Raw genomic sequence first — 10935 nt, 5'->3', positions numbered from 1 at the left:
TCTCCTTGTTCTCGAATTCACATTGCGAATAACGTCCGTCTTCTCTGAATTCTTTCTTCTTATTCCAATTCCTTAACACCATTAAATTTCATCACTTAAAAAGATTTCGCTGACGGAGGGCGAAGGGAAAATATTTAAATCGCTCTCCTTATTTTGACTTTATCCCCGATTTCAAAACAGGAATGATATCGTAGCTTACAACATTCTTATGAAGAATCTTGCTTTTAAATATTTCATACTCTTTTGCTTTGAAATTTTCCATAATACTCGCCGATTTCGACTTACTCAAAATGGAATGATTTTCAGATCCGCAATTCTCTTTCAAAATAGATGTGATTTTTGTCTGTGCAGGAATTTTTATCGGAATCTCTTTAATATACTTCAAGCTTCTCTATTACTAGATTAGTTTTTACTATTTTTTTTTTTTTTTTACTTTTTCCCAAAACTGTTCATACCTTTAAATTTCGCTATATACAAATAACCAACTGAAAAGGAGTGAGCTGTAAATTAAACATACACACAAACATATATATATATATATATATATATATATATATATATATATATATATATATATATATATATATATATATATACAGATAAGATATATTGATATACATGTGTATCATCATATGAATATATATTATATGTGTGTAATCATTATATGTATATGTATGGTATACATAATATGATATAATATATTATAATATATATATATATATATATATATATATATATATATATATATATATACATACATACATTCCAGCCATTATTTGAAATGTAGTATGATTTTAATATTATTCACTCGTGTACATATATATACATATATATGTATACATATATGAGTGAACATTTTCAAACTGAAATTAAAATAATTCAACATTTCAAGTAATGATAGTTTTTATTTCACAATAATACATGAGAACCGTAGCATTTCATATGCAGATGTAGTTAGCATTGAAACTACTGCTGCTGCCAGTACATACAGTAAAATTTCTCTGAGGCTACGAATAATACAGGGAGTTGTCAACTGTGCACCAACAAACACCAAATAGGAGGACAGGGAAGTCAAGAGTCCGAACAGCCTATAAATACTGACCCTAACTTGTCTACAGATCGTTAAAAAAAAAGGCCTTAAGACATCAAATCCCCGACTGAAACAATTATGTGACTTTGATCTAGCACAATGTTATTAAGAAGAAAATCGCAACATTTGCCTTCAAACGACTGACTTAACCTTTTTTTTTACCTCCACAGATCAGCAAAGAATGGCTCCTGGGCCCAGAGCTCTGTGACATGTGGACATCTAGCGACGTCCTTTGCTGTACAGCGTCGATATTGCACCTGGTGGCAATAGCTTTAGACAGGTAAGTTCATGAACCAATGTCTCATAAGCTTTTTTGGGGAAAATAGGGGAAGTAAGTTCATTAACCACTGTCTCCTGATCTTTTTGGGGGAAATGCGACAGGAAAGTTCATTAACCTCTTTTTTGGGAAAATGGGACAGGTAATAGTCATTCATAACCACTGTACTCGTGACCTGGGAGATGGGAGGGCAGGTAAGTTCATCCGAACACTGTACTCATGAGCTGGGATGATAAATGGGACAGGTAAGTTCATGAACCACTGTCTCATGAGCTTTTTTTGGGAAAATGGGACAGGTAAGTTCATTAACTGATGTCCATTAACCAATGTCTCATGACCTTTTTTGGGAAAATGTGACAGGTAAGTTCATTAACCACTGTCTCATGACCCTTTTTGGGAAAATTGGACAGGCAAGTTCATTAACTACTGTCTCATGATCTTTTTTGGGAAAATGGGATAGGTAAGTTCATTAACCTCTTTTTTGGGAAAATTGGACAGGCAAGTTCATTAGCCACTGTCTCATGAACTTTTTTGGGAAAATAAAGAGTCGTGAAACCTTGATCTTAAAGCGACAGATTTTCAGTTAACTAGCGTCCAAAATGTCTGCGAGTATTTTCAAACTGCTGAAAAGGTTGACTGATGATTTAGGAAAAATTAGCTACAAAACCAAGCACTGGGGCACTTTCAGCCGTTCAGTACTTGAGGCAGTGAAAAGACAGAGTTGAAATGGAAGGAAGTGGGGACGGAGGTAAAGTAAAAGGCTAAAAAGTGCGACTGCAGCTAGGGGTCGAAGCGACGTCGGAAACGACCTTTTGTAATGCCTACAGTGCAACACATTGGGTGCACTGGCGGCATTACCCCGTCCTCCCCACCCCTTTTGGGCTTGCTGAAAAGGGAATGAATAGCTTAGTATATTTCCAGATCGGAGAAAAGGAGAGATTAAAAATTAACGCTACGTTCAGATAGTTGAAAACACGTCACAATAACAATGACATAAATGAAATCTTTTGCATGCTTTTCAAATGGATGAAGATTAGAATGCTTGAAACAGTCACACTGTAGCAAACAGGTGAAGATGACAAGTCTCTCACTGCATATTACCTTCTGAATATTGATCAGTCAATAGTTTAATGTTTCCAGACAAGTACACTTCTATATTTTCATCATCCTTTTAAGCGGTCACTTATATTTTACTTAGCCTCAGGGCTATGTTTAACAACCTTCCATAATAATTGTGTGCCCAATCTGAGAGAAGCATAAACAATCCCGATTAAAGGGTTAGGGTAAAATTATTATATTATATATCATATATTATATATATATATATATATATATATATTATATATATATATATATATATATATATAAAGAGTAACTAATCGACTGACAGCTATATCAAAAGCCGTTAGAATAATGAACAAGAAATCAAGCTCAGATTTGAGGACTGCAATTTTAATGAGACTTACAGTTAACTCACGGTTTTTAAAAACACTAGCAATAGAAATGTCAGCCTACAGATTCCACAAAAAGTGAAAACGACAAGGATGGTTCGGAGTTTTTAAACTGGAAGAGGTGATATTACAGGGAGCCTTATGGCCTGTCCACACTAGCGGCCATAGTTCCACGTTGGACGAGTCGCTTTCGCGCTCGGCTACCAATCCGGTGGTCCGTAGTTCGATTCTCGGCTCGGCCAACGCGGAACCAGAGGAATTTACTTCTTGTGATAGAAATTTATCTCTCGACATAATGTGGTTCGGATCCCACAATAAGCTGTTGCTACTAGGTATCCAATTGGTTTCTAGTTACGTAAAAATATCTAATCCTTCGGGCCAGCCCTAGGAGAGCTGTTAATCAGCTTAGTGGTCTGTTAAAGCTAAGATATACTTAACTTTTTAACTAGCGGCCATGCTCGTCGGGCACTTCCAGATGTCTATATTTTCTCTCGTTCCTGAAAGTGTTACCATACAATCACATCATTTTGACTATACTAGTTCGGCCAGTGAAGCTCGTTGTGTAGCGGAACGGGTTATGGGAACGGTGTTTGCCAGTCGGGCTATAAAACAGCCAGTGTGGACATGGTTTTATATGCGTTACACAGAAGCATAAATCCACGAAACAAACGAGTCTGCTTCTGGCAAGACTGAAAGCAATTATAGAACAACTGATAAATCCTATTTAATGTCGTTCTCTTCTAAAATTATAATATGCAGAATGGTTAACCTTTAGTGATGCTGCGTAACATTTCGACTGACTGGTTCAAATATTATCAGTTCCTCAATTCGTGAATAAATAACATATGAGTAGCGTCATAACTTAACGGTCTTACCCGTTGAATATATGTGAAAGTGAAAAAATTTTTATTTTGCTAAAATGAGAAAGTACAACACTTCGAAGTGCGACCTGTATTTATGGTTAGTTCCAAATACCCAGGAACAGTGACCGACGGAGAACAATAATTACAAAGTTAGAAATAATGTTATTGTAAAAATTTAATATGAAGGGGAAAACACGGTTCTTTGATGGGTGACCAAATTATGGTCACAAAAATGCATCAAATATAAACCTTCAGATAACTGACGTTAATGAAAAATTCCGTGAACACGACACAAGGTCTCCTGGGTTCCATCACCCACTCAGAATGTATAGAAAATGTTATGTACAAAATTCATAGAAAAGGGTTGAGTTAAATGCTGCAACAAAGACTCGTTCTATGCTCCTGTAATCCAACGGATAAAGAGACACTTCCAAGAAATTAATTTATAAACGCTTAAATCAGGGTCACATACTTCGAACTAATAAAGGCCAGATATACTATATTAATAATATTCAAGTCACAAAGCTGACAGAGATGACAAAGGGGTAATCCAAACTCCAATTTACTCGGTTGTCAAAGGTATGGAAAAGCAATACAAACTCGCCGCAGGTGAAAACATTCGTTTGTTCCAATGTTCATTTGACTGATTTAATATTGCAAAATGGTGCCATCATGTCAAAGATCATCGGCGAATAACAAACGCAGTTTGCTAATAAAATTCTCTTTGGGCGAAGGAAATTGAGCCCTGACACAGTCCCTCAACTTGCATTCAAATTATTCTTACGTAACTATTCTTACATAATGAGAAATTCCCCCAATTAACTAAACCACTTTCTCACAATTTTATACATAATATTTTCTAACGATTATAATAAAACTCAAAAGAGATTGTGTGATGTTCACGGAATTGCCCACTAAAATCAGGTGTTAGGTTTGTTAAATATACGTATATATATATATATATATATATATATATATTATATTATATATATATATATAAATATATATATTATATATATGAATGTCTTTTTTACTGCAATAAAACAGTATAATATGAAGATAAAAGGCCATAAAACACTATTTTAACGTTGCAACCTGAAGGAAGTGCTCGAAATATATCGTTGCAACGTTAAAATAGTGTTTGTGGGCCTTTTATCTTCATATATATATATATGTATATATATATATATATATATATATATATATATATATATATATATATATATACAACTAAGAAGATGACAATGATAATACTGACAGAAGAAGAAGAAGAAGAAGAAGAAGAAGAAGAAGAAGAAGAAAGAAGAAGAATAAGAAAGCAACAGAAAAAAAATAAAAGATTATCTTAAAAGTAAACGATGCAATAACGCCTTTTCAAAAACCACCCACACCATAGTATCCCCCCCCCCCCCCACAACCCCCCGTCGCCCCCAACAGACCAAAAGACAACCTTGGGAACTAAGATTCCGCTGATTGCAGAATGCGAAAGCAAATTACCCGCTTCATTGAAGCTGCATCATCCCTAGGTCCGGGTCAAAGAGCCACGGGAGATGGACTGGAGTTGGCAATGATATAATGGGATGCTTCCGCCCGTTATACCAGTAACAAATTCCGTGGCTTGATCTCAGTGGCTATGAATACAAACTGGGTTCATACTGGCACCTATTACGACTGGCGGGATGATTTTGATGATGTTAACAATTAGAATGTAAAAGGGACATTGTGGAGCAGTCAACTCCAGGTACAGGGAGGGGAAAATATTAAGATGTTACTTTCTGCTAAGTAATAATTAAACCCAGATTTTTCTACTTTACAGAGAGAGAGAGAGAGAGAGAGAGAGAGAGAGAGAGAGAGAGAGAGGCTGGACATTGAATGACATGGCACTAGTCGTGGAAACCTAGAGAAAACCATAATTAAATGACATCAAATGACATGACACTTGTAAAAGCCGAGAAAAAAGACCATAATGCAAATGAGAGAGAGAGAGAGAGAGAGAGAGAGAGAGAGAGGAAATGACATTAAGTTAGTTTTGAAAGCGATTAGGACCTCATCAACCTTTTCCTGTTGGAAAGAAAATCGTACCTTGAGCCGGAATCCACATCTCTGTTGAGGGAAATAATGGTCCAACTATCCAGCAAATAGCATTACTACTGGGAACGGAGAAGTTTCTTCAGCTCATACGTTCATTATAATTATGTCTGTCGAATCAAGATCAATTTCCCTCGAACTGAAACAGACCCATTTCACTTTGGTGACGTTCCGTTGTTAACTATGTATATAACTGGTGAATTTGTGATCAATTAAATTGTGAAGAATTTAACTTAGACAATCCTAAAATGTACAGCTAGCGAAAAAACGAATATGTCTAAATTTTCTAACAAGAATCGCCATTTAAAACTCCTTTTCTTTTATGCCCTACTTTTACTTTTCAGTCACCTCACAAATAAACAAAACATAAAAGATGCTCCCAAGAATGTACCCTAGTAGGACCTTCTCCTCCAGCCTACTTCAAAGAGAAGAAATACTCCTAAATATGTCACCTCTACTTCCTTTCAAAAGAGAGAGAGAGAGAGAGAGAGAGAGAGAGAGAGACTCCAGCCTTCCCTCTCCACTACCCACCCCACTATACTGCCAAAATTACCCTTTGAGGCAGGTGCAAATGAGCTGTTTGCGGGAAAGGGGAGGTGGTGGTCGAGAGGGGGAAAGGTTGAGGAGAGGTTGGGGTGGGGGGGAGAGGTTAAGGGAAAGGTGTGAGGTAGAGGTGGAGGAGGAGGAGGTGGAGTGGGAGGAGGAAGAGGAAGACCCTCTCCAAAAAGTGGATCGCCTTACCAATTTGTGTGAGTTGAGTTTTATCGCCGGAGGGCCTCTTGGCGATCTCCTTTCTGAGGTCTCCCAAGATGTGTCATGCTGGGGAGGGGGGTGGGGGCGGGAGGTAAGGAGGGGTGTTTTGAAGGGGGGAGAAGGGAGAGAACGGAGAGAGGGGAGAAGGAAGGCGAAACAGAAGACGGGAGAAAGGAATGAGTGATAAAGAAAAACCAATGAAGGCAGAAAGACAAAGCACGTCCAAGGCATTGTTCATTCTGAACAGGTTTCGTAAATTATTTCCGGGATCGTCTTTAAATACTATACATCTCTCGACAAAGGACGTGACACTTCATTTGTCCTCACAAAACAAAGAAAAATGATTTCCCTTTAACACCAGACGACAAGAATAACGATTAATATCGAGGCGCAATATTCAAGGTCGAGTAAAACTGAGAGGGAAAAGAAACTGAAATAAACATTCCCTCCACCACTTGTTTTAGAAGATTAATATTTTGGTTACTGTCGCGACGTCTGATTGGCATCTTCAACAGTATTGGAGGATGCAACGTTTTCAGGCTACAATGTGTCCCACTGGCTTTGCTAAAACTTAAATTTTTCGCAGATGATATTGGGCTAATATCATAAAAGGTTCTTCGTTTCCTTCTTATTCAGTTCAGGTATGTTACCTTGGTCTCTATCCTTACCCTTGGACAGGAGGGCTTTAGAACAAACTGTATTGGAAATTTACAGTCAGTTACAGACCAAAAAAATATAAAAGATGCCAAAGGCTCTACAATACTAAGAAATATCTTCTTGCAACGCCGAGGGGATCATTTATCGGGTATCTATATGAATATCAGTCAAGCGTTCAAGGCAGCCTCTTCAAACGTCACAACAAGAGGTCTATTAAAACCTGGAAGCTTTTGTCCCGAGAAACGTCAGTGGCCAAAAATTCGGAGGTGTTCGCCGGGTCGTGATTTACATATGAAGGACTTATCTCGATGGCAAAAACGCTTTGCTCATCTGAAGATACGTTACATAAAGCTGCCACCATCTGAACAAAAACAAGTCAACAAGGGATTTCAAAGAAATAAAAAACCATTTGCTGAAGATTAGTTAAAAAAATAATATTTAACCTGAGCATTAATACTTATTAAAGTATTATATTGGCACATCAAATGTATACACCAGCAGAACACACAGGGTAGAAAAGGCCGTAAACATCAGTAGCTATGAAAGTCACGAACGACCAAGAGGTTATAACACAAAATAAGAGGATAAAGAATACCGAGGAAGATTCAGACGACCTTGAATGACACGGAGAGAACCGGGAATATGGTGACTACTGTGGTCAGAAAAAAAAAATCGGGATAGAAGGGTATCTACTACTATACAGCACAGTGCTAACCAAAACCAGATTTGAGAGAGATAAGACGTGGGAAGGAATATAAAGTAGATAAATAAAGTAGAAAATTTTTAAATTCCAGTTATAAAATGCACGCATATATATATATATATATATATATATATATATATATATATATATATATAATTCAGTTGTATTCCACATAGGAAAATGAAAAAAGGTATATCTCAGAAAATGCCCAACAGTTTCGTCCTCCAATGGACCTCTTCTTGGAGCGTTTATTAAGGAAAGAGATAAAGTTTACAGTGCATGCGGCCAAGAAGGCCTAAATGTTTTTAAAACATACAGTTACCAAAAACTAGCAGTTTGAGCTACAAACTATTCAGCAGTAAAACAACAATAAAAACAAGAATAGCAGTGAGCAAATGAAAAATACCAACTGCTATTCTTGTTTTATTGTGTTTACTGCTGAATAGTTTGTAGCTCAAACTGCTAGTTTTTGGTAACTGTATGTTTAAAAACATTTTATTTGGCCTTCTTGGCCGCATGCACTGTAAACTTTATCTTCTTTCCTAATAAACGCTCCAAGAAGAGGTCCCATTGGAGACGAAACTGTTGGCATTTTCTGAGATATACCTTTTTCATTTTCCTATGTGGAATACAACTGAATTACTATATATTCGTGCCTAAGAAGATTACCAGTACTATATATATATATATATATATATATATATATATATATATATATATATATATATATAAGATACACATACATACATACATACCACACACACACACACACACACACACACATATATATATATATATATATATATATATAATATATATATATATATATATATATATATGATATATACTATATATATGTGTGTGTGTTGTTGTGTGTGTGTGTGGTATGTAGATGTATGTGTATATATATATATATATATATATATATATATATATATATATATATATATATATATATATAGGTAAAAGACAATGAGATACATCGAAATCTTACAACGAACAAAAATAAAGACTGAGAACATCGCCTTTTGTTACAGAGAGAGAGAGAGAGAGAGAGAGAGAGAGAGAGAGAGAGAGAGAGGTGGGGGCGGGGGGGGCATTCATACCAATAGTTTTTCCCCTCTGAGATTGAGGATTGCCTCGCCGAGGCCATCCCGTTTGAAATTACATGAAAGTTTACATTTCGACGGAGTACTCTCCGCTTACGCCTGATCTCTCTCTCTCTCTCTCTCTCTCTCTCTCTCTCTCTCTCTCTCTCATCTGCGACCCTAAAGGTAGTTAATTTACGGCTTGGGTCAACAGAGGCACACTCGATTTTTAGGGAACGCGCACCATTTCATTCCCTCTTCGTCTTATTCGGTGATCGAACGCCGATCACTCAGTCTGCGAGTTGATTGCGCTATCACTTGCACTCAGGGAGTGAAAGATAGATTGGGTTTGGTATACAAAGAGTTCATACGAAAGCAACTTTACTGCTGGATATCCTGTTTCACAAGAAAGGCAATTCGAAACGGCATGAAAAATAAAAAACGAAAGAACACCAAAATTACATTTCGAAATTATTCTAAGAATAGAATATACAAACTTTATCCAAAGGCCAAATGCCGAGATATATAAGGTCATTCAGCGCTGAAACGGAAAGTGGCAAGCAGAAAGATTTGAAAGATGTAACAGGAGGAAAACCTCAAAGCAGTTGCACTTTGAAACAAGCTATGAGGACGTGGAAAGTAAGATGGAAGAAAGAGAAAGTGAACGGAGGTACAGTAAAAGGAATGAAAGGGCATGCAGGCAAGGCCCGAAAGGACCCGGCAGAGAACCTCAAGTAATGCTTACAGTGCACCGCATGAGGTCAGCTGACGGCTCTACCCATCCCCCCTACGGAGAGAAAGATGAGGATACCAACATTTACATTTTAAGAAGATTCCAACAACCTGACAATGACACCGAGACACGTGAGGAACAAGATGGATAACTGGCTAACCACCTCTCTAACCACAGCCTGCTTCTTGAAAGCAAGCAAAGGAATGAGAGAGAGTTGTTTGTTGTTTAAGATTAAGCTGGCCTTATGTCAGCACGGAGTTCCTCGTTGGACGAGTGGTCTTTGTGCTCGGCTCGGCCAACGCGGAATTAGCGGAATTTATTTCTGGTGATAGAAATTCATTTATCGATATAATGTGGTTCGGATCCCACAATAAGCTGTAGGTCCCGTTGCTAGATGACCAATTGGTTCCTAGCCACGTAAAAATATCTAATCCTTCGGCCAGCTCTAGGAGGGCTATTCATCAGCTCAGTGGTCTGGCTAAGCTAAGATATACTTGAGTTAACTTATGCCAGCACGGGCTCTTGCTCCTAGATATCTGTCATTCCGCAAACAGCGATCAAGAAACGATAACTACTTTCAGAAATTGTCCTCGATAAATGAGTGGCCCCACTCTTCAAGAAACAGGATGGAAATTGGTAATTAGATACTCGATCGTTTTGACTTCCAATTCTTATACCCTACAGAATCTTTACATTTTTTTTTCTACGTAGCACAAAAAGACAGAGTATCCGTACGATTTCCAACGCGTACTTCCATTTCTTTTTTCTGTGATGAGTAAATAGATATTCATTCCAGAATTGGCACGCTTAGAAATGTATTTACAATACACACACGTGCAAACCCACCCACACACACTATATATATATATATATATATATATATATATATATATATATATATATATATATATATATATATATATATACATATACTATATATATATATATATCTATATATATATATATATATATATATATATATATATATACAAATATATTTATATATATATACATACTATATTTATACATATGTAAATATATATATATATATATATATATATATATATATATATATATATATATCACATGCATATTATATGCTTTAAAGTATATATATACATATTGTTCGTATTACAAAACTTCCCGTTGCCTAAAGTCAGTTTAACAATAAGCATTATGTTACTTTATCATTTGTCTAAAAAAAAGAGAAAATCTTTCGAACACGGAAATAT

At 36.4% G+C, this 10935-nt stretch overlaps 1 protein-coding gene across 1 annotated transcript in view; it reads left to right on the top strand.

The window, feature by feature from the left end:
- Positions 1–10935, top strand: part of LOC135227069 (5-hydroxytryptamine receptor-like) — a 221649-nt gene that overhangs the window by 187346 nt on the left and 23368 nt on the right. The window contains 1 exon segment of the mRNA XM_064266894.1: positions 1261–1370. Coding sequence (XP_064122964.1) covers positions 1261–1370 — 110 coding nt within the window.

This window comes from Macrobrachium nipponense, chromosome 15, assembly GCF_015104395.2.
Source record: "Macrobrachium nipponense isolate FS-2020 chromosome 15, ASM1510439v2, whole genome shotgun sequence".
NCBI classification, from domain to species: Eukaryota; Metazoa; Arthropoda; class Malacostraca; order Decapoda; family Palaemonidae; genus Macrobrachium; species Macrobrachium nipponense.
The sequence above is the reverse complement of the archived record's forward strand: the minus strand, read 5'-3'. Positions and strand labels throughout refer to the sequence as shown.